Source organism: Alligator mississippiensis, chromosome 6 (genome assembly GCF_030867095.1).
Source record: "Alligator mississippiensis isolate rAllMis1 chromosome 6, rAllMis1, whole genome shotgun sequence".
NCBI classification, from domain to species: Eukaryota; Metazoa; Chordata; order Crocodylia; family Alligatoridae; genus Alligator; species Alligator mississippiensis.
In genome coordinates this window covers 63,555,705-63,581,381 of record NC_081829.1, presented here as the reverse complement: position 1 = coordinate 63,581,381, position 25,677 = coordinate 63,555,705, and the positions used below count along the sequence as shown (strand labels likewise).

Here is a 25,677-nt window from a genome sequence, read left to right as displayed (position 1 = left end):
TGCCAGCTTTATGGAGGATGGTGAAGGTGATCAGCTCATGGTCACTGTCATCCAGCTTCCCTTCAGTCGTTAGGTCACTGATTAGATCATCCCCTGTTGCCAGTACCAGGTCAAGCAGCGCTTTACCTCTCTTCAGCCTGTAGACTTCTTGCATCAGATAGAGCCCATCCACACATAAGAGAAAGCTTTGCAACTGCTCAGATTTTGCTGAGCACTCTTCCCATGAGATGTCTGGGTAGAAGAAGTCTCCCATGACAACCATGCACTGGGAGCATGTGGCCTCAGCCAAGTCCCTGGTGAACTCCTGGTTAAGCTCTTGATCCTGGGTAGGTCTGTAGTAGACTCCCACCAGTGTTGCCTGTGCTGTGTTTCCCACGGATTTTAACACAGAGGGTTTCCAGTTGTCCACCCTGGGTGCCAATGTCAGCTTGCAGGCATGCATAGCTTTCCTTGACATAGAGCGCTACACCCCCACCCCTTTTGTCCACTTGATCTCTTCTGTACAGGGTATAGCCATCTATACCTGTGGCCCAGTCATGGGTGGAGTCCCACCAGGTCTCTGTTATTCCTATGACATCATAGTTATTTGTGTTAAGCAGGAGGACAAGCATTTGTGTACAGGCAGGCAAGTATCCCTTTGGGGGCCCTTGCCTTGTCTACAGCTCACTCCAGGGCTGGGGCAGGGGTGGGCTCCCTTAAGTGCCTTGGCCTGCTAGCTTTGCTCACCATCCCTGATGGCACACAGTCTCTGGACTGTGGCCTGGAGCTCCTTTAGCTGGTGCACCAGAGACCCCAAAAGGGAGCAGACCTCACAAGGAGAGGTGGCCATGCTCCTGGACCCCAGAGCCTGAAAAAGTGTCAGGCAGTCCCTGCAGCCAAGAGCCAGAGGCTTCATCTGCATGGAGCCTGGAACCATGGGCTCCATCTGGATGGAGGCCTCTGAGGAGCCAGAAGGGGGTGCTGCAGACCCCGAGGGGAGCCTTGGGTTGCGGTGTGTGTGACCATCCGCATGATGCCGCTGGTAGGCCAGCTGAGGCTGGGACTGTCTACCCTAGGAGGCTTGCAGGCAGGGCCTTGGGCCCTCCCACTCACCCTCTTGCGTGAACTCCCATGCTAACTCACATGTTGGGCTCCGAAGCACGCCTGTTTGTGCAGCTTGTTTGCAAGGCTCCGGTCATGTGGCTCCCTGGGGGGCTGGGCGAAGTAGGAGCTTGGGCAGGGCGAGGCCCTCCTTGGCTCCACTCAGCTGCCCCACCGCTGGGCTATGTCCCTCCCACCATGGGCCCTGCTTACCTCTGGCAGTGCTGGGGGTTGGCAGGGTGCTCTGCAGTTGCTGGGGGTCACTGGGGGGGGCCTCAGGATGAGAGGGCATGATGGGCTTACACCCGTGCATCTCACACCACTCCCGGAGCCAAACTGGGGTTTTTTTCTGGTTGGTGGGCCCTTTTAAATTCTATGAGATCTGGAACTGTCTGAGCCAAACTGGAACATATGATCGCCAGGTTTTTTTCCGGTTGGTAGACCCTTTTAAACTCCATTTCATACCAGTATCTCATTCTAACTCCTTTTATTCTACTATTTTATGCTCTAGAACCTCAGCTTTTATTGAAAGGAAAGGTTGCGAGGAAGGGGAAAAATTAAAAAATATGAACAAAGTACCATTGATGAAGAGACACCTGTGTGAGCCTGCAGATGTGTCCCCACAAATGAAAGAGAGAAAAGAATCAATTTAAACATAAGGAAATGAATTGAGGTTACTAATGTTACAGGATTGCCTCAAGACTATCAGTGTTCCACAATCTTCCAGTCTCTGAAATAACATCTTTACAACTGATATCTATAATGCCTTGACCTATAGATTTTTGCTCCTCCACTTGTTATATAGATGAGGGAAATACAATAGTCAACATGTAGGCTCTTGAAATATCAGGAAAGGGCTAAGTATTGACATATACTTAGGGTGACCATGTTATAAACTCCAGCTAAAGCAGCTGCATGTGCCCCCTACAGCCAGCAACTCAGTCTGCCTGATAGCTTTTGCCTGAGTTTGCAAGAAGGTCCTAGCTGGCTGGTACGCAGCAGGCACCAAGCCAGGGAGATGGGGGTGGACACACACACACATGCATGCATGTGTGCATGTGCACACCCATTTCTCCCCACCCCCTTCCCCGTGCAGATGCATGCACATGCACACACCCAAAGAGGTTCCCGTCCAGCTCATTCACACACAAAGGTGCTAAACTCACCCAGCACAGACCCTGCAGCTCCAGGGAGCCCTAATGAGAGCAGGGTCAGGCAGGTCAGTGCAGAGGCCCATGGCCGGGTTGTATCCCCTGCATGCAGACGCTGGATCCAGCTGGGAGGTGGACCCTGTCCGGAATTCCCTGGGCTTTGCCAACCCATTCTATGCAGCCACATGGTGACTCCCCTGCTGCCAACAGCCACCTGGGGCTGCCACATGAATCCCAGGCCTTGGCAGTAGCCTCAGTGGTAGGGCATGAGGCTGCCAGTGACAGGCAGCCAACCCAACATGCCTCCATACAGGTGCCTGAGCCCTGGCCCCCTCCACTGGCCTGTACCACCCTGCCCCACGCAGGAGGAGTGGTGCTCAGCCTAGCCGATTCCCCCAGTCTCAAGCCCCTACTTAGGAGTATGGGTGGGGTGGCACCAATCCAGGACTTTTCCTTCATTTTTCACCAACTGGCCAGGATGCTGGGAAGGCCTATGAAATCTGGAACTGTCCGAGCCAAACCGGAACATATGGTCACCCTATATATACTGTACAGTATGCTGCAAGTGATATCAGATATCATTTCTTTGACAAAAACATGTTAATATCAGATGTAAAGGCCATATCACATTTGGCTTGAAATAGCTTGCATTTTATTGTCATGTTCATGACTTTCAACTCTTGAAAATCCTTCCATTTCCTATTTTACAAAGAACTCCATTCAGCAGTTCTTCTCTTGATTTGTTGGGAACCTCAATTACCAAAATCAGGAGGGCTAGCAGGAAATCTTTTGCATGTCTAGCTGCCTCAGTTTTGGCAGTCGTATGTAAAAGAAAAGGATTTGATGTACACCCATTGTGCTTTCAGCCTTATTGTTTTTGGATTTTGTTCTTTTAATCTTCAGCATGCTCCTTAAATCCCCACAGGCAGTACTTCTGTGCCACTGCCTTCACAAACTCCAGCTGACAGAGAAAAAGCCTGGCACGAGGACTGTAAGTTCTTTTATTTCACAGAATGTTAATATTTGCCTCAGGTCTGTAATAGACACTCTAACAGAAATACCTTCTTATTTACAGTGCTTTCTGCTCCCCCACGAAATGCACAGTAAGGGTAAGAATCATGTTGGAGCCTCAACTTTCCTTTTCCAAGCACATTTGAACAAGGAAATCTGAAATCCGCTACCAGTAAGAAAATATTCTTACAATTACAAATATTCTAACAAATGTAACCTGTAGATTTACATGCAACATACTGTACGTCATGACCTCTGTTGGGGACAGGGCTCTGAATGTATTTTGCAGTATGCTTTAAGGGACTGCATAAACCTTGGAATCTCAGAACAGAAGAGAGACAAGGTTCTTTGGGTGAATCTGATAGCTTTCATTAGACCAACTTAAATAGTTGGAAAACAATTTTTAAGCAAGCTTTCAGGTTCAAAAACCCTTCGTCAGGCTGAGGAAGTTTCAGTACTTGCTGTGCGCTCTTCCTGGATGGAATAAAAAGTAAAGAAGCCAGAGGCTGGGCTGGTATGCATACAAGAAAGGCAGTCAGTGAAGATGTAGATTGAGGAGTCAATGGGTGAGAGACAGGTGGGGGTGGGCGGGAGAGAAAGGGGATGAATAGTGGAGTCAGATGTCAGGCAGGTTATAACGTGTCATAAATCCAATGTTTATATTTAGTCCATAATTTTTAGTATCCAGGAGGTTGATGAAGTGGAGTTCATAGGCTCATCTCTGGGAAGTGTTGTGTAAGTTTCCTTTGAGGATCAGGACTGAGAGATTGGAGAGAGAGTGGTTTTCTTGTAAGAAGTGTGCCCTCACAGGTAATTGGGTGTTTCTGTCTTTGATAGATTTCCGGTGTGCATTCATTCTGGTGCGCAGTTGTTGTTTGGTCTCTCCTACGTATTTTCCATCAGGTGCATTGGATGAGATATATTACATTTCTGGAGGTGCAGCTGTAAGATCTGGGAATGCTGATGGCTCTGTTGTGGGGTGCAGTAATAGTGGGGGTGGTGGAGATGTGTTGGCAGGTTTTGCATTTCTTGTCCTGGCACGGTCTGGATCCTTTTGGTGTGTTCTGGGCTTGAGGAAGTTTGCTTCTGGTGATGAAGTTAGTGAGGTTCAGTGCTTGTTTGAAGGCTAGGATGGGTGGCTCTGGGAAGAATAGGGTCTCTTTCTAGTATGGGTAGCAGTTGTTTGAGGATTTTCCGTAGGGGTTTGAGGGAGGGGTGATACGTCATAACCAGTGGTGTGCGATTTGTGGGGGGTTTTCTTCTGTACTGCAGCAGTTCTTCACGTGGTATCCGGGTGGCTCTTTCAAATGTGCAATCTCTCTCTCTGGAGGAGTGTCCTTGTTAGGTGAAAGCCTTTTTAAGACTGGTGAGGTGGCAATCCCGGGTGTTCTCTTGAGTACAAATTCAGTGGTATCTGAGGGCTTGGCTATATATCACAGCTTTTTGGGTGCGTTTAGGGTGATTGCTGGTTCTGTGCAGATATGTATGTTGGTCTGTGGGTTTCTTGTATAACATGGTCTGTATTTTATCATTCTGGATACTGATCATGTCGTCAATATATCTTAAGTATAGCAAGGGTTTGATGGTGCAGTTCTTGAGGAAGTCTTCTTCCAGGTGGCTTATAAAAAGTTTGGCATACTGTGGGGCCATTTTGGTGCCCATAGCTGTTCCCATCGTTTGGAAGAAATGTTAGTTATTAGAAGTGAAATTGTTGTGTGTGAGGATGAAGTGTATAAGGTCAGTAATATCTTTGGGTCTGTATTCCGAGTTGTCATCTTGTTCCTGCAGATATGTAAGGCAGGCTTGGATGCCATCCTGGTGTGGGATGTTGGTATATAGGCTGGTAACATCCATGGTGGCTAGGAGGGTGTTGCTGGGAAGGTGGTCTATAACCAGCCTGTCTCTGACCCGTTGACTTCTCACTCTACATCTTCAGTGACTGCTTATCTTGTATGCATACTAGCCCAGCCTCTGGCTTCTTTACTTTTCATTCCATCCAGGAAGAGCACACACCAACTGCTGAAGCTTCCTCAGCCTGACGAAGGGTTTTTGAACCCGAAAGCTTGCTTAAAAATTGTTTTCCAACTATTTAAGTTGGTCTAATAAAAGATATCAGATTCACCAAAAGAACTTTGTCTGCCTATGTCCTTAGACCAACACGGCTACAACCTACACCCCTAGAACAGAAGAGACGCATTTCATGCAGAAAATGACGACAGACAATCCAGTTAAAAGAGACAGGCCAAAAGAGCAATTCAGATTCTTATCCATATTTTGTAAAGAAGATTGTTAATACTATAGACAGGTTGCCATTAAAAACTTTTCAGTATTACCTTTGACCTAACTGACATGAAAGTAGTGTATTCCCAAGAATACTGCAAATACCATAGTAATGTCAATTACTTGCAAATGGCAATTGTAAAGATTTTAATAGCTGCCACTGCAGGTGAGCTGTACTAATGAAAATGTAAAGTAACCGCTTTTGGATTTTAGATTAAAATAGACTACTTTCCCAGATGATTTTCAGTATTAGAGAACATCAGTTAAAGCTAGAAGGTACATCTCCCTTTTCTTACTGTAGCTGTAAGTTTTTGTAAAAGGTGACAGTACAATAATTAATTGGAAAATGATTTGCAAATAAAAAGCAATACCTAACTGTGGAAAATCATCACTGTGATACTTATGTGGAAGCCTAAAAAATAAACATTTTTGATTATCAACTCAAACTCTTCTCATTCCATTTATTCATATCTGTAGATCAATAAAAGCATTCAATGTCTGCAACATAAATGCAATATTTATCCATCTTGATTATTCAAAACAGGGTTGTTGCTAAATATGACAGTATCTGCTATAATCTGCTTCTATCATTCTGCACATAGGGATTAAATGTCACAAAGCTCCTTAGCATGTTTTCTATGTGATTTAGAAATTGTGCTAATTTATATGATACAGGTTGCTACTGCATTGAAATTTGTCCAAACTGAAAATAATCCTACTTTACTATTTGAGCAGATTATTATACCATGAGGGCACTTGATAAAAATAAAATGGCTTTTAAAAATACCTAATTATTGCTTTAAAATGTCAATGTAGTTTAAAATGTACAATGAATAGCAGGCATGTAAGTGAAAAGACTGAGAAAAAATGAAAACAGTATTTTATTAATTCATAGTAGAAGTTTCAGTTATAGGGATCCTAATTTCTGAACAGTAGTAAATTCCATTTCTGAACCAGACCCTTCAAGAATCTTTGAAAGCACTCATATGTGTATGCACAAAAATATTACTGAATTTCTATCTTTAACAGTCCCAACCTAAACAACGGAGTTATTTTCTAAATGATTGCATTTGGACATGAATGCCATTTGTTGAGTGCAGGATGGCAACTAACTCTGATAACCCCAGTTAACATAGCATTTAGAATGTATTCACATACTAATTTTGCCAATATGATATTAGGAACAAGCTGAAGTTGTCTACACTTGTGAAAGTGCAGTTGACATTAAGCTGGACTTCAGAAGGATAGCATAGTTGGAGGGCAAGAGAAATCCAGTTGTAGAAAGCAGGTTTTTTTCTTTTGAAAAATACCAATTTTTCCAAGTTAAAGAAAACAAGAAACACAGATGGATGTACTTATTATTGATAATCTATAGTTCATGACAAGTGAAAACAAAAAAAAGAATTACTATTGGTTTAATTATGTTTTTCCCTCCAGTCCTTCACGAAATACCATGTTTTACCTTGAAGTGTCCTGGGACTTTTCATTAATACACACTTGGCTTAACAGCTTCTCTATTCCATTGTCTAGTGAATGTGTTGCTGTTGAGATATGCATATGAACTCAACAGGAAAAATAATCACATCAGTGGATTTATCTCCAATCCCATATCCCCCATTTATTTAAGAGGTACTATTTTTTTTTTAATCCTCCATGTTCAATGATTTAAGACTGATAACAATTCTATCAGTTTCCAGGAAAAGTAAATAAATAAATAAATAAATAGCACAACATATACTCAGACAAAACTTTGAGGGATTTCTTTGAGGGCTGAGAAACAATTAAAAAAATAATAGCAATTTATTGCAAGATTTTAAAAATAGTTATTATTAATCTCAATTTTGATCACACACTTAAACAATAATAGAATACCATGCTGGTGCCCCTCAGTCCCAACCCACAGCCCTTCATCCCTACTACTGCCCTTACTACTGACCCACAGTGCCCTGGCACTGTCAGTGCTCTTCACTTCTGACCCACAGGCTCCACATCCCCAGCCCTGCTGGTGCCCCTCACTCCCAAACTGAAGGCCCCTGACTGCTCCCCAGCCGTCCCTGTCCCAACCAAGCCAGAGTGCAGTGGCTCTGATTCATGTAGGTGGCAGCAGAGCAAGTCTGGCCCTGGTGAGGGTGCAAGGGAAGAGGAGAGGATGCCTGTGGCACCCCCACCCTGGGCTGCGTTCCAGCACCACCCCAGGCAGCCTGGCCATGCCCCTGCCCCCCCAGGCACCATCTCCCGGGGCTGCTCGGCCCCAGCAACCATGGGCACTGACCCTGGTGCTGCTGGCCTGGCCATGGAGTTCCCTGAGACCCTCAAAGGGACCTCCTACTTCCTTCCCCCACTGGAGGGGCAGGTGCTTCCCCTTGCACTGCTGAAGTCCTGACACCCACACAGCTTCCCCCAGTGCCCTGGCCCTCCAACCCTGGACCCTATAGACTTATCTACATCCAGCTGTGGGGGCTACTCCCACAACCCTGCCTGGCTGCATGCTGGGCAGATGTGTCTGCATGCACACACATGGTGCTCCCTGCTTCCAAATGCCCTATCCCTGCTTGCCGCCATCATTGCCACCTCCATGCCTCCCAGCAGGGCAGCACAGAGAAGCCACAGGGCAGCCCAAGCATGGACTCTGGGCAGTTGCAGCAAGAAGAGCCCAGCAGCAGTGAAGGGGATTGGCTGCTTTTCTCCTTTGCTGAGCAGCAGCTCTTGCTGGCCACTGCTGCAGTGCTCAGCATGGGTGAGTGAACCTGGAGCAGGCGTGGGGCTGGCTGGGGGCAGGGCTGTGCATGCAGAATGCGCATCTAGAATGCAATTAATGCGCCTTAAAAAAATTAACACGTTAATTTACTTTTGTGTTAATTCCATCCGTTAACTGCCACTGCTTCTTCTGAAAGTGTGTTCAATTGCTGCATGAGCAGGTTAACAGCATTGCATATGGCCATGCAGACATGACTGAGGCCCCAGGCCCTGGCTACATGGTCTCCAGTTTGCCAACCCTTTCAGTGCAGAGCAGTCCACAGTGGGAAGGATAGCATGGAAGGTGCCACCCTAGCTATGCAGCAGGGGCTGACATGGTGATTCACCTGCCTTGACAGCAGTCAGGGGAAGGTTTTAACACTAGCTCCACTTCAGGAAGGAAGGGATACAGGGAATCTCCTTCATCCTAACCAAGAATTAATAATTAAAGCATCAAGTCTTCACACGGAGCATGTGCAGACCTCCTGGCTGTGCTATTCTAAACTGGTACTGAAGACCTTCCTGTTGTCCAGGTCATGGCATCTGCTACTTGCAGAAGTTAAAAGCTGACTTCTTAAGCACCTGGACACAAGCTCAACCACCCCTGAGTTTTTGATAGGAAATCTTGGTTTCTGTAGCATAGCAGCTATCATGTTTGCCTCACAAATGTCCCCGATTTGAACTGAGAAGAAACAGTGCCCTGCTCAGTGCCCTTTGTCCATGTTCATGTTCAGTGAATCTCTCTCTCTGATTTTGAACAGAACACCACACCTGAGAGGCTTTCACCAACTAAAATTTTGTCAAATCTTAAGTCTTCTTAAAAAAATGCTGGTGTTAATGAAAGGTTTGACAAAGAAATCCTCAGTGGACCTACTTTTGTATTCACACTGCCTGCCTAATATTTTAATAATGTTCAATAAGTGAAGTGTAATAACAAAATGAATGAAGACCTCATCACTTTATTCCTTAAAACATGCTGCATACACTCACTAATTAAATAATGAACCATACTTCTCTTCACGCTGATACTGAAAAGTTTATTTTTGCCAAGAGGATATTTTGAATGAATAATTCTGAGCTTGGAATAATTTCCAAATGAGTGATTTATGTTTTAAAAATGTATACACCTCCAAAGTACCAATACTAAAGATGCATGCCTGAGCCAAATGCATGCCTGGGCTCTTTTCACTTTTGTAGTCTAAACAATGTATTTTGATCAGTTTAAAAGATTTTTAATTGCCTTTGCTCCCACTAATTTTAGAAATCTGTAGATGTGAAACATTAGCCATTTAATATGACAGAAAAAGTCATTCATATAACAGCAGGAGATCATTATCATGTAACAATGTTCTATCCAATTAACATTATGGTTTCTCTTAACAGTGGTAAGCCGATTATTTTCAAGTTGATTTTGCTTCTAGTTTCAAAGCAGAAATTACTAGTTTTTCCAAAGTCACAGTTTAATAAAATATATCTTACAGTTACATATGCCACTACATTAATTTTCCAAAAGATTTCAAGGTTAAAATTCAGCATTAATCATATAAGTATAAATATTGGCAATGTTAGTAACAACTAAAGAAATCAATAAGGAGTGTACAGTATGACACTAAGTCCAGTAACAATATTATAATGCACCCAATGCAGCATGGTCATAGCATTATAGGAAAGTAGAGTTGGAAGGGACCTCACAAGGTCATCAAGTCCAGATTCCTATTCAAGGCAGCATCACTCCTGACTAAACCATGGCAGCTACATGGCTGTCCATCTCATTCTTGGAGACTTCCAAGAATGGTGGTTTCACAACTTCTATAGTTAGCTTGTCCCAGTGCTTGACCACACCTATAGTCAGAAAGTTCCTCCTGATCTCCAACTAAACTTCCCCTGATGAAGCTTTGGGCCATTTCTTCTAGTCCTGTCCTATATGGCCACAGAGAAAAGCTCAACACCACCCTCACTATAATTACCCATCAGGTATTTGAAGACTGTCATCAAATCCCTTCTCAGTTTTCTCCCTCCAGACTAAATAAACCTAGTTATTTCAGCTTCCCACAGTACTCCAAGTGAAGCCTCACCAGTGCTGCATACAGCAAAAGAATCACCTCCCTTCATTTGCAAGTAACACTCCTGTTAATACAACTCAGTATGTTGGTAGTTTTGCCACAAATAAAAGCTGTTGGCTAATATTGATCTTATGGTCTACTGTAATCAGATATTCTTCTCTGCAGTACAGCAACCTAGTTATTCATTCCCCAGTCTATATTTGTGCATGCAATTATTCTGTCCCAAGTACAGGACTTTGTTCTTGTAGAATTTTATCCAATTGATAGCAGATCATTTCTCTAGTCCATCAAGGTCATTCTAGAAACCTAGCTCTATGCTCTAGAGCAGGCAAAGTATGGCTCATGGACCAGATCTGGCCCACCAGGCAATTTCATGTGGCTGATGAGCATCCACCAATTAACTGTACCCTGCCCAGCCCACATACTTCATTCCCAGCCTTGTGCACAGAAGGGCCTGGACCAGCCAGCAAGCAGCTTCTGAGTGGGGCTGCTGCTGACACTACTGCAGCTGCTGGGGGACATGTTCAGCTTCCTTAGTATCCAGTGGCTCCTCCTCCTCTCCTTGCTGCAGCACTTGCTCCAGGCAGCACATAGGGAAGTGGTGGGGGTTGGAGGAGCTGTGGCAGGGGCAGGGAGGGGGAGCTGCATCTGGGCAGGGGCAGAGGCAGATAGCATGGGACTGGGGCTGGTGGGAATGCGGAGCCCCTGCCCAGGGCGGGCTCGGGTGGGCAGGATGTGGGTGTGAGGGAGGGTGAGGACCCCCCAAACGCACTCCTCCCATAGGGCACAGGCACTACCACCTGCAGCAGCAGGCGGTGGGCCCTTGGGGTACTCATGGCCCATTGCAGATGCTACTGTCACCAGTGCACAGCTCCAGCCATAGATGCATATGGAGTCCAGGAGCACAGCCAGACTGGACCAGCTCCATTGCACAGGTCTCCCCATGGTGCGTATGCAGTTCCTGGCACTCATGCAGCACTGGGGGGAAAGCCCCACACAATGGAGCTAGCTGCTTTCCCCACTCCCTGCTGCCACATGCAGGTCCTGGGACTCTGCTGGAGTCCTGAGACCTGCAATAGAGTTGGGCTGACCTTGCTCCACTCCTTGCCACCATGTGCAGCTCTGGCCAGAACCACGTACCACTAGGTGGCAGCACCTGTGCAAGCTATGAGCACTCCCAGGGCCCGCTGCCTGCTGTTGCTGCCAGCAGTAGGGGCTGTGAGCCATGATGGAGGTGTGGGGGGCCCCACACACCCACGCTCTGTCCCCACAACCTCCCCACATATACAGCCCCCACCGCAACATACCCTATGCTACTCTCACGTACAGCCACACGGTGAAGGAGTGAGACAGAACTTAAAGCATGGAGGACTGGCAGCGCTGCAGCTGCAGCCCAGAAAGGAAGGAAAATACCCACCAAATTTCCAGAGCAGCATCTCGCTCAGGATTGGCGGAGGCAGGCCGCTCAAAGGTATTTCTGGCCCCAGAGAGGGGCAGAGAGGGTTCAGCACCAGAAGCTTTGCACAGCCCTAGTGGACATCATATTTATCCTTTGCAGTCATCCATGACCTCACCCAACTTCCAAGCATTCTCAGAGAGAATACCCAATGGATCAGAAATTACCTCAGCCAATTCTTTCAGTACCCTAGGTTGCTTCCCATCTGAAGAAACAGTGTATTAAATAAATTCTAGAAATTTGTGAATTTAATAAAATGATATTTTACATCTAATAGTGGAGTAAAAAAATGAAGAAAAATAATTAAGTCACTGGAAAGAAACACTCACAAACTTCCCTATGTTATAGCCAAAACAAAATATACTATATTCTTACCATTACTAAGACTACTAGCCAATACATTTTCATCCCATGAGGGATGTACATATACATGGTTTCACTCAAAACTCTTAAGATTGTCCTTAAAGCTAAGTCATTCTAAATTATAACCTTATTCTTCAAAATTTTAGATTGTGATATTTGTGCATATAATAAACAACTTACCCTCACTTGGCCCACAAAAGCATTGGCCTCTTCTTCTTGAACAGACAAATTTCTAGGTAGAAACATATCAAAGACAGGTCCATTGTCATTTACATCAGTCACCACTACATTAACAGTAGCAGTTGAGGTCTGCAGGGAAAGAGAAAATTCTAAGTCAAGTATCTTCAACTTACAGGGAAGATGATAGGAGACAACAATAATTCATTAGTTTCATGAAGAAGCTGGAAATTCCATTTTGCTAAGAATGTGAAAATGTTTTACATTTGTCTTTATTTTGATTGGAAACAACTCCGGAAATTTCTCAACAATGAAATTAAATTGCAGAGATTTTGGGGGGGGGAGGGGGGGGGATGAAAACTTTTTACTTAAAATGCACCACATTACATTTTAATGCAAAAAAAGATAAATACAAATCAAATGCTATTTCAAAACAATAAACAATAAATCTTTCATTAAAAATAAGTAAGAAAAGGACATTCAGAAGTTTATCTCCATTTTTTCTCTTAACCAAATTATCATCAGTATTAATAAAAATTTGGGAGGCGTTTCAGCTTCTGAGGAACTACATTCTATGAGAAAAAAATGGTTGTGTTGATTTTTTTTCAACCTACTGCAAAGCCTTTGGGAGTGTAAATACTTGAGACTAGATATAGATAGGGATGTAACTGGGCACCTGGGTGCCCAGTTCCACAGTGGCTCATGGGTGTAGCGTCACCAGTGCAGCTATGTGGCTGTGGAGACAAATATTATTTTTATACCCTTGCACTAAGTTGGCATCTGGGGATGCTACCACAAGCATCCTACCTTAGTTATGCTAGTGGCTTTAGAGTAGGAGCCACAGGTAGTGTTGTTGCTCTTAGAGTACCCATTCTTTTATAATTCAGTTTCTGTCCTGGTCTGTAAGAACACAAAGTTTGTCAAATTTTAGGACAGGCTTCAGGAGCCTTCTCATTTCCTGATGTCTTTAGAGAACACATGCATTACTGTAAGAACATGAGTCAGGGCATGGCAGCATCTTTAGGTGTCTAGAGAACATGACAATTTGGCTTGTGTACCTTTTACATTTTTATTTGTTCAAGATAGGTCTTGAGAACAATGTACTCAAGTAATTGATTTAAAACTAATACAAAATATCTCATCTGATATTTTCAGAAACAGACATTTCTGACAGGTGAGCATATCTTGTAGTTTTCAAAGATCTGTTAACTCTATCTTATCCAATTTTCAAACCAGAAACACCATTTATTTTTATTTTTTTACCTTTTTATTAAAGATACATAAAAAGAAGAAAAACAAGTTCATACAGAGGTAGAAACTGTGGATGCTTATAGACGTGCTCTGGCAGGTGGGGAGGAGGCACTTTAATTAATGTGGCTCTGAGAGCTGCGTTAATTAAAAGCACCGGAAGTGTCACGTGTACCAGTGTCTCCACACTGAAAAATGGCGGCAGTGTGCTTTGAACTAAAACTCATTGAACCAGGTTTAGTGTAAAGAGCTCTACCATCATTTTTCAGTGTGGGGACGCTGATACACATGACGCTAGAGTCTGCTGGAGCACTGTAATTACAGTGTATCAGAGCAGCCTCCCTGAATGTGTATAGGAGGAGTCTTAGAGACTAATTGGTTCAGAGGAGCATAAGTTTTCTTAGGTAACAACCTACTTTGTTAAATGCTTTAAATGGACATGTAGAAAGATGGGGGTCTAAAAGAAAGGAATTTTATTGAAGGACATTGAGTGACATATGGGTTAATTGCCCTGTTTATCTGTACCGATCTGTTCAACCTGTCTTCGTCAATAGTGACCCCTCCCCCTCCCCTTTGTTTTTAAATTACCTTCTATTTAGACCTTTATGCAAGCCCATTCATAAATTGTGATAAAGTAGACTGACAACTACAAAGGCTTATGCCTCTGAGCCAGTCAGTCCCTAAACATTCTGCCTTGTCTGCCTGACTTCAGTCTAATACAGCTATCTACCTCTCTATAAGCACAAGTAATTCTTTTGACTTCAGTCAGATTACTCTCAAACTCAAGGCTATGCACATGTTTAAATACCTTGCTGAATATGAGCCTTATGCCCCTTAAAACTCTGGTGAGAACAACTTAACCTTGTGTTTGTTATAGACTACAAAAATAAGAGGCCTTACCCTGAGTGTTGTGTTCAGTTTTGGGCCCCACATTTCAAGAAGGATGTGGACAATTTTGGAAAGAATGCAGCACAAAACAAAAAAGGATTTGGGGCCTGGAAACAAAGACTTTCGAGGAAAAGCTGAAAGAATTAGGGTTTTCTAGAGAAAAGAAGACCTAGGAGAGATTTGATAACTGTCTTCAAAGTGCAGTTAAAGATTGGATAAAGATGGCTTTTTCTCTGTGACCATAAAGGAGAGGAATAGGAGCAATGGCCTCAAGCTTCAGCAGGGGAAATTTAGGTTGGGGATTAGAAGGAATTTTCTGACTATGAAGGTGATCAAGCATTGCAATGGGCTACCCACAGAAGTCATAGAACTTCCATTCTTGAGTGGGTGGGACAGATGCCTGCATGAGATGGTTCAGTCAGGGATGAATCTACCTTGAGCAGGGGGCTGGACCTTGTACAGTTCCTTCCAACCCTATTATCCTACAATGAAACTGTTAGAATAATGGAGCTGATATAGTCAAACTCCAAACACTATTGGTGGGATTTTATGGCCTGCAATATGCAGGATATCAGATTAGACAAACATAATGATTACATTTATTTTTAAAACCTATTGACTCCTGTAAAAGATATACCCTTTTCTAAATAATAATATGTCATAAAATTAATAAATGTAATGTTATGTTTTAAGTATGGTAGATAAGAAAGTAGAATACTAAAAATATGCATTAGAGATCAGTTGTAATTAGCTGAAATGCATCAGTGTAAAGTACTCTACAATGAGCTCCGTTCTTGCAGCTATACTGCTATTAGAACTCAAGCTAGCTAATTTAAAACTAGTTCTAGTATCTTTATACTACAAACTGTTGTCAATACTGTGATGGCAATACAGACCTACCCCAAAACAGGTTACACTATGCCTCTCAGATTTTCTTAATATTAAAAGGTAATAGATATTTGTATTATAATAGTATTTAGAGGCCTCAAACTCATGAGAGGCCCCCTTATGCTAGGCTCTAAAAACACAAAGACAATCCTGGCCTGAAGGAATTCCAGTTATATAAGCAAGACAAAAGTTAAGAGGAGGAATAGGTAGGCAAACGTTCCAGAAGAAAGTACAGCAAGTGGAAACAAGTAGAGGAAGAACACAGAGGAGGTTTATGTCATGAACTCTGTATCCTCAGAGGTCCATTCGAAGGCAAGACACTTCTATCTTCAGAAAACTAGAATATGATTGTGAATAGTTTTCATCAATTTTTGAACCACAAGACTTAAAAAAAACCCTTAATTTTGACTAGCCAGAGAACTTCATAGACCTAAACATTTGTTTCACTTTCTATTCTTCTTATAAAGAAAATCTCAAAGAAAATGTAACACAAAGTTTACATAAGATTTGTTAGCTGTCCATGTAATTATTCCTTACCCAATTTTTCCAGGATTACTCTTTAGAAAAACCCTAATGGATGGGCCACGTATGACAGTCTCGGTATGGGCAATCTAGTTCCCAGATTCAACCTATTTAAGTGGCTGATTTGTGTTTCCACTTCTTTTTGGGTGAGATCCCATGATTCCACATCTGACTGGGGCCAGGCATGAGCATTCATTTCTAGCAGTGAAACATTTCTGTCATTAGTAATGATACCAGGAAAAGGAGCAATACAGGAATTCAGCCTGCAACTGCCCCCTTTCCTCTGTCCCTTGCACTTTCCCAAGATCAGAGTGATCCTGGTCTGGGAAAAGTGTGGACCACTCCAGTCCTCTTGTTCCCAAAGGCACTGGAGCAGCATGGCAAAGGGATTCTGGGGTGAGAAGCACACAGGGAGCTCACAGTACCACTGCTTCTGCAAATCTCCTGAGTGGAGGGAGCCACACCATGAGCCCCTTACCTGTTTCTTACATTGGAGCCCCTGCGGCCTGGGAGATGAAAAGATGGGTCAGTGGAGCACAGTCTCCTGCTCACATTGTAAACCAGGGTCTCTGGCTTATGAGGAGATGGTAAGAAGCAGCTGATGGCTGCTCCTTTCCTCCCCTTCCCCCCACTTCAGGAGGGGCAGGAGCAACTGCTTTGTGTACCTTCTCCAGATCAGAGTGACCCTAATTTATGAAAGGCACAAGGGACTTTCCCGGCATCTCCACTACCTGTCCCTGGGAGGAGTTAAGCCAGAGAGAAAGTATACAGAAGTTCATTTTCCTGGGAGAACTCTCCCAGGACTGACTTCTAATTGGCTGTAGTTGGGTTGTTTTTCTTCTGGAACTGCTACTGTTGCTGCTGCTGGAGAAACAGTGGGAATGTCTGTATATTCATGGTTACTACTGGAAGAGCAGCGGTTCTTCCAGTAAAATAGAAGATCAGGTAGTGGCCTGTGTTACACTCTCTGCATTGTCTAGTATACTGCTTAGAACAATATCTATGGGAGCTGATGAGCTTGAGTTGCATAACTTGATATGCAAGTCTTGACCCAGAGAGATGGAGTTAGGCCATTATCATTCTGAGGCCAGGCAGAAGGCAGGGCATAGTGGCACCTTAAAGACCAACTCATTTAGAAAGGTACAAACTTTCATGGGCAACAGCCTACTTCATCATAGCATCAGACAAAGTAGGCAATCACTGACAAAAACTTAAGCCTTTCTAAACAATTTAGTCTTCCCTGCCTTCTGCAAGTCTTGACCTGAAAACCTTGTCCTTTAGCAGACTGTTCTAAAGGACAGGGATATAATGACACAGAAGCTTATTCAAAACCAATTTGGATTTATTTTGCCAAAAGATACACAGAACTTAGAAAAAGAAATAAAGAGCCTTTTATGACTGAGGTAGACAGACCTATGCTTGACATTGTCTTCAAGCCCTCTGCTGTTGTGGATCATTTTAATACTGGCTGCAGACTCTTATGGCTGCAGACTGAGTCAGCTTCTGTCTCAGCCTGGCCCAGTTGACTTACTTCCTCCCTAACTGTAAGAGAAAACTTTAAACCAATTAATGTCTTTTGATGTCTAGATGCTCAGCATTGGCAAACAGCTCTGTCACCAACAATCTTCTGAGGAGCCTTTTTCACAGCTGAAAGTTGACCACTGTTTGGGAAACCCCTTATCTAGGCTGATGTGTTACATATATTGTTGGATTTCTTAAGCAATTCCTTTTGATCCAAATTTGTGGCAAAGGAACATCATAAATAAATCCAAAGAGATTGCTACAATGTTTATAACAAAGCATATAGATATTTCCTGGTTCCCTATACAGGCAAAAGACAAAAAGCTTTAAGGAATTTGTTTTGTAATAGCTTGATATATGATAATTAGTTAATCTTGAGAAAGCCACTAAAACCATTAAAAATAATACTAGTACAATTAAAAAGAATAATACATGAAAAAAGATAGAAAGCATTTTTCCATTTGGCTTTTGATCAGTTGCTCACTATTTCTGAGCTTCCCATTCCCATATTTATTTCAGAAAAAAAAGTGTTTCTATACAATTTATGAAATGCTGATTCTATACATCTTGTCCAGAACAGAAATCCTCAGACGTTCACTACAGTTGATGTGAAAAGCACACAGCATTCCAATTGATTTTCATAAACTAACTTGACTCTGCAGAATGGAGAGTAATAAAATATCGTGGGTTCAGTAAACTGAACAAACATGACAGGGAAATCGTAGCCCTAAGAGGGTAAGTGCCCATTTCCTTCATGCATGTTTCCTCATGATACAAACAGCAGAGAGTCATGCTAGTGCATCACTTAGGGCCTTGTGACACCTTATGCTGTGAGCCGCATAAATGCTGTTTGGTGTTAGTGCTAGCTTGGAGTTTGAAGCAGTCACACCCTGAGTCTAGAAACCTTCTCTGACTGTCCCCCGCCTGCACACTTCTGCCTTGCCAATACAGGCCTGATAAGCAGGGACAGGATTAGATGCTGTAGCTGAGCCGCCACTAGAGGGATGGTGAGCCAGGGCAGCTTCTATCCCTGCTCTATGGGTGGAGGTGTGAGAGATCCTAGGATACTGAAGGCTTTCAACTTGGGCAGCCCATCCTTGGGTAGGGGCCATACATTAATGGAACAGGAGCCAGGTAGTGGACCAGAGATAATACTGGCCTGGAGTGGCATAACTATGAGCTCATAAAGAGTGCTTAAAACTACTTTAAGGTGTTAACATGCAGACAATCCAGGGGCTAAGAATTCCAGAAGCTGCCCAAAATTGCTACTACATAACAAGATGTTTAGATTAGCAGCCAAAGTGTTTTTGTCTGAATGCTTTTGAATCAAATTTCTGAAAATAAAGTTACTGTTAGGATTATTTTAAAGATCCATCTGTCTGCACATAAAAAATTATCAATGAATGTGTGTGATTAGACATGCATTTTGTACATAAATCTACATATTATGGAAAATGTAATTGTCACAGGCATTTTTTAAGTGGCACCAAAGATTTCAACAAATCTTTGCACTGAAAATGTATAAATAGTAATGTGGGTCTTCAACGATACCATTAATATCCAAACCAATAGCATGAACTTCTCTTCTGATTACTTAATCCCATCTCAAGATTCAGATCTAAACCCTGAACTATGACTTCTCAGGATCTATATCTTACAAAACACTAGATTTCTAGTCCCAGTCCTTTTGGCTGCCCATACTTAGTTTGTCTCCTAAAACAGGTCATTATAACCTTACCACAAATACAGAACTTACCCCTCTGAATTCCAGGAGAGGTTTGAGACTACAAGGGGGGAAAAAAATGAAGACAGTTTCCTTCAGCTTTCAGGTGATGAAAGCAGCTCTGGAATTGTAGTTTGGTTTAACATAATTTTAATTTTAACATGAAGAAAACCTGAAAGAAGCATAAACTCTAGGGCTCCTATATACATGCAGGGAGGCTGCTCCAATGCGCTGTAATTACATAATCGGAGTGTCATGTGCATCAGCTTCCCTACACTGAAAAATGGTGGTGGGGCACTTTAAACTTAAGCTGGTTCAGTGAGCTTTAGTTCAAAGTGCTCCACCACCATTTTTCAGCACAGAGACTCTGATACATGGGGCACTCTGAGTGCTTTCAATTAGTGCAGCTCTCATTTGCCTTTTGCATTCATAAATGCCCTACATGTTCAAAGATAACAATTTTGTTGAAGTTACTCTACTTTTCAGGCTTCAAAACTAAAGCATATATTTGGGGACATTAGGACTTAATTGTGGAGCATATTACTGAACATCTGCCCACTGCAGGGCTTTTATACTCCCTTAAACATCTGTTACTGAGCACTGATAAAAAATAGGATACTAGACTAAATGGATCTTGTTTCTGATCCATAGCTGTTCCTGTGTTCCATATTGAGGAAATGTCTCATAAATGTTTCTTGGCCATCTTTGATAAGAGAATAGAATATCTATGTTTGATAAGAAAATGGAATATCACGAAACTATAATTAGATCCAGGCTGACCTTGACAGGCTCAAGAAATGGGCATATGAGAACCAGATGGTGTTTAAGACCAAAAAATGCAAGGCTCTCCACCTTGGGAGGAAAAACCTGCAGCACGTTTATAGGCTTGGCAGTGCTATGCTGGCTAGCACTCTGGATGAAAAGGACTTGAGGGTCACGATTGACCAAAAGATGAACATGAGCCTTCAATGTGATGATGCGGCTAGTAAAGCGAGCAAACCGCTGGCTTGCATCCATAGATGCTTCTCAAGTAAATCCTGGGACATCATTCTCCTGTTTTACTCGGCCTTGGTGAGGCTGCAGCTGGAGTACTGTGTCCAGTTTTGGGCTCCACAATTCAAAAAGGACGTGGAGAAACTTAAAAGAGTCCAGAGAAGAGCCACGCACAGGATCAGAGGTCAGGAAACCAGACCTTATGACGACAGGCTGAGAACTATGGGGCTCTTTAGCCTGGAAAAGCACAAGCTATGGGGCGATCTGATCACCACCTATAAGTTTATCAGGGGTGTTCACCAGGATCTGGGGGAAAGATTGTTTACCAGAGCGCCCCAAGGGATGACAAGGTTGAACAGTTATAAACTCCAGTAAGACCATTTCAGGCTGGACATAAGGAAGAATTTCTTTACTGTCCAAGCCCCCAAGTTCTGGGATAGCCTGCCATCGGAGGTGGTTCAAGCACCCACATTGAGTGCCTTCAGGAGAAATTTGGATGCTTATCTTGCTGGGATACTATGACCCCAGCTGACTTCCTGCCCCTTGGGCAGGGGGCTGGACTGGATGATCTTCCAAGGTCCCTTCCAGCCCTAATGTCCATGAAATCTATGCTATAGTGAAAATCGACCCAAAATTTACACAAAAGCACACAAAAACACACAAAAAAACTTTTGTTACCCTTAATGTATCTAAGAATTACTCTTTTTTTTTATTTTCAACTGCTGGTGTCACCAACTTTCACATCCCACAATTAACCTAAAAATCAACCTCACCTGGCTGCCAAGATAAGTAAGCAGAATAGCTCTATATATCCCAACAGTGTTATCTAAGGTCTTCCATACATATGCATTTTAAGAAACAAACATCACTTTAAACAGGCAGTCACTTTTCCCCATTTCTTTTATTCCTTATTTAAAATGTTGATGTCACCAAAATGTGCATTTTCCCAGTACATTTCTACACCAGTTTACCCTCATTTCTACAGTAGTCACAACTCAATGAGTGGAATTGAATTAAGACACTGAACTGTACAACCCAACATACAGAATTCATTTCCAGCAGGCTTTTTTTCTGTTATCTCTGCAAAAATTTTGATTAGTAACTAATGAACTCCCCTGCCTACTTTCCTCCTCTTGACTTCAACACCTCTACCCAGTTTGATCTACCAGCATTATCATTAGTATACTTCTGCAACTGCCACACTCAATTGCTTCAAGGCAATAATTTCAGGACTGACCCAAGTTCCATAAATACCACAGCAAAGGACTGAGAGGCTCTTCCAAAATATCCTTTATTAAGCATCTAGAGTAAACTGGAGTGCCTTCCCTAATTCTGATATGGAGCAGTTACTGGTAATACTGTTATTAGTCCCACACTGCCAAGTCTCTCAGATAATGAAAAAGTCACTAACAGGAATAAAATTATGCTGACTAAATAATAAGTGCTTACAATTTTTTCTCACTGTCAGCCATAACCTCTTCTGGGCCTGTCAATGGAATAACAGAGCAAATAAACTGTGGGACTTGATATTTTCTTACAGTAACTAAGGCATCATCTGGCACAACATTTCCTATGAAGGCAACTCCATAATTTAATATAAAAGCATGCTTGGTAGGTAGGAAGAGAGGAGGGAGTAAAGGCTAGTGGTAAATGCAAACATTCTGCAGCAAGCCTTCCTGCTTCTGCAGTCCTTAAGTCGAATGTTTTACTCACTCACTACTAAAACAGGAATCCTTTTTTAAAGCAGAAACCTAACTTCAGGAAATCACATAAGAATTCACTTAACATATTGCCTTGTTTCACTGTCACTGAAATCACGAGATTTCAGATGTACATTTAAGTCATTCTTTGAACTGGGACCAGAGAAAAATAAATATAGACAATGTATGAACAGGATAAATAATTTTCATCATTTGCCTGTGGTGGTGCAGCAACTTTATCTAAGGATATATAATATATATAATGCAGATCTCATTCTGTGACAGCCATCAGTATACTCTTCATGGTGTGCATATATTATTAAGTAACTAGCAATTTTAAGTATATTTTATAGCTCAGTTAAAGTTGTTACCAGAATCTGTCATGTGAAAAAAGCTGCAACAATGTGAATTCATAATATTGAGCACTTGCTATTTATTGTTGAAGCAAACAAAGCCTGCTTCAAAACATACAAGAAACGTAAGTCATATGAAAGACCAACAATTGCAATTTATAGTTTTCTTAATGCAGATAAAACAGCTCTCATCTCTAAATATTCTCTAAGCAATAAATACAACAGTTAATAGACCGCTGAAATATCTTTCTCCCCAAATATGCAACGTCCTAAAACATGTTAAACAAAATAAATATTAAGGACATTTCATTTATGACTTTTCTTATTTGCATTCTGTCACTCAAATTGAAATCTGAATTGGGAGAGGATTCTTTGCCATGATAAATGGAACATTCTTAGCTGCATTTCTAAGCAAGTTTAATAATTTAGAAAAACTCTAGAATGGCCATCATTACCAGATAGAAACAAGTTTGTAAGTAATAAGAGCTGAGGCATAGCTTAGGAACATATCTGATTTTAAAAAAAAGGTTATAAAAAATATTGTGTGCTATGTATCACTGCTTATGTACATAAACTCAAGCAGCTATATTTAAATTAAAAGTTAAATATAAAGAATAATTGATTGAAAATGGGTCAATATGTTTCTCAAATATCAAGATGATAGGAGGAATAAGAACATGAATATAATGTTATATTAGCATACAAGCATATGTTAGCACACACATGTCAGCAACAAGAGGAAGATCAGGGAAAATGTGAGTCCCTTACTGAATGGGGGAGACAACCTAGCAACAGATGGTACAGAAAAGGTAGAAGTACTCAGTCTTCACTGGCTGGGTCAGCTCCCAGACTACTGCACCTAGCAACACAGTTTGGGGCGAATGTGAGCAGCCAACAGTGGAAAAAGAACAGGTTAGGGACTATTTAGAAAAGCTTGATGTGTACAAGTTCATGGGGCTGGATAGGATGCACCCTGTGAACAGTTGTTCTCCAAGCTCCTGATGCGCTCCTCTGATGTAGTGGTAAGCTGGTATCAAGTCCACCCTCAACCTTCTCTTCTTTAGGCTAAAGAGGCCCAGATCCCACAGCCTTTCCTCACATGGCTTGCCTTGAAAGTCTCTGATCATATGGGTGGCTCTTTTCTAGACGCTCTCAAGTTTTTCCACATCCTTATTGAAGTGCGGCACCCAGAACTGGATGCACTACTCCAACTGCAGTCCCACAAGTGCTGAGACAGCAGGAGTATGACTTCCTTAGTTTTATACAAGGTGCATCAGTTGATGCATGCCAGCATGTTATCTGCCCTTCTGGCCACTGCATTGCACTGATAGCTCATATTCATACGACCATCAATCATTACCCCTAGGACCCTTTTGGCCTTGGTACAAGTCAAGCTGTCACCACTGAGCCGGTATGTATGTTGAGGGTTGTTTGCCCGCAGATGGAGCACCTTACACTTGGAAATGTTAAACTTCATCTGGTTCCGGTCTGCCCAACTCTCGAGCTTGTCCGGGTCAGCTTGTATCTCCAATCTATCTTCTGGCATGTCCATATGGCCCCATAACTTTGGTGTCATCTGCTAACTTGGCCAGCAAGCTTTTCACTCCTTCATCCAAATCATTGATAAGAGTTGTTGAAAAGAACCAGTCCAAGCACCGACCTCTGTGGGACACCACCACTCCTGGGGTCCCTTTCAACCCTAATTTTCTATGATTCCTATACTATTCAGTAATTGCATAACAAGTAGAAAAATGTTCATATTACTGTGAAGTTAGGTACTGTAGGAAGTAAATGTTTGAAAAATGTAGTTTCTACAATTATACCACTAATTTAATTGCTAAGGGCATGTGATGATGTCATGATGTATACGTGACAAAAATTTAAAAATTCCCTTTGTGTGGCTTAATGGCAGCACACATTACACATACACAGGTTTTAGGGATTTCAAATGAGTTTGCATCATTGCAAACTAAACTATATCCTGATGTAGTTTGGTTTGCAACACTACAACTTGGAACACTGCAATAGCCCCGTGGCCATGGGAGAGGCAGGCAGGCTCCACAGAAAAAAGAAAGATTGGGCTCACTGCTTCTGCCTTGAGCAGGCTCCTGGGGTCAGCAGGATGCCTGGGACCACTCAAGAATGGGCTAGCTTGCCCCTGGAGCAGTGCAGGATGGTGGCAGGATGGTGGTTGGGTGTGCTGGCACTTGGAGAAGGTGGCAGGGATGGTGCACAGAGTGCAGGGCCACCTGGGTGAGCTGCTAGCTTCCCTGAGCCCACCTAGGCTTCCAGCACCCCATGCACTGTCCCTGCCACCTTCTCTGGCCACCAGCACACCCAGCTGCTCTCCTGACACCCCAGGGGCAAGCCAGCATGTTCCTGGGCAGCCTCAGGCATCCTGCTGGCCACAGAGCCTGATGAAGGCAAAAGTGGCAGGGGACCCAATCCTTTTTTGTTTTTGTTTTTTTTTGCAGAGCTTGACCAACTCTTCTGTAGTTGAGGGGGTGAGTTGATAGACTAATGACAAAGATTAATGGACCCCCCGCTGTGGGAGAGGCAGGCAGGCTCCGCCAAAAAAAGGATTGGGCCACTGGCTGCTTCTGCTTTCAGCGAGTGCCTGGAGCCACCAGAATAACAACATATATACAGTGGCGAAAAAATAAAACCCACATTTCAATTAAGAATTCACCATTTCAGTTTAGGGGACATAGAATGCAACCCTAAGGACTAAATCCCTATCACATGTACAACTGCCCCAAGGGGGATTTAGAAGGAAGAAAAAGGGATGTGGTAATAAGAAAAAGGGATACAACATGGGTCTGATCTTAACTAATAATCTTTGTTTGGGTTAAATTGAACAATTACAGTGAAAAAGAGTCAGTTGGGGCCCCTTAGAGGCTTAATTTTGATGACCTATAAGGAAGCTGAACATTTTCAATTTCAATTTCACTTTGCCCTATCCATGAAACTGCAATGAAAGTATCTTAATACAATATTGATAATACAAAGAGGTTTTTTTAACATTGAGCTATATTCTACGTTCATGCTAGGTTCACAATTTTGGGGCCCCCTTAAGTGTGGAGCCTCAGATGGCTATCTGGTTTGCCATTCCCTAAGGTCACTACTGCAATGCTTTGCTGTATGACCTTCACAACATAATGTCACCTAAGAGTAAAGTTGGAAGCATACTGATAAGGAGACGAAAGCACCCTTGCAATGGATAATGGAAAAATTACTGGAAATATGTTTATTTACGTAGTTCAAGAGAAGGTGAATTAGAAACAGCTTGCTGGGATTGTCGGTTCAGAGCAATTAGGCAGAACTTAGTGAGTACATACTGTATTTTGTCTGAATAAATCACTTCACTGTAGTGGAATATGCCATACTGCAAACCAGTTAAATTTGCCTGATGAACAGGGTATACAACAGTTATTCCAGACTGGGGTTGACAGAGGTCTTGATAACTGTGACTGCATTCAAGAGGAAAACTTTAAATCTTGGTTGATCAGAAACATAACAAGCTG

The 25,677-nt window shown here is 42.7% G+C and overlaps 1 protein-coding gene across 3 annotated transcripts in view; it reads right to left on the bottom strand.

Moving 5' to 3' along the window:
* Nucleotides 1–25,677, bottom strand: part of PCDH15 (protocadherin related 15) — a 1,303,618-nt gene that overhangs the window by 318,780 nt on the left and 959,161 nt on the right. For all 3 annotated transcript variants that reach the window (XM_059729933.1, XM_059729932.1, XM_019484297.2), the window contains one exon: nucleotides 12,321–12,449. In XM_059729933.1, the coding sequence (XP_059585916.1) occupies nucleotides 12,321–12,449 (129 nt within the window). The remainder of the gene's footprint in view (nucleotides 1–12,320; nucleotides 12,450–25,677) is intronic.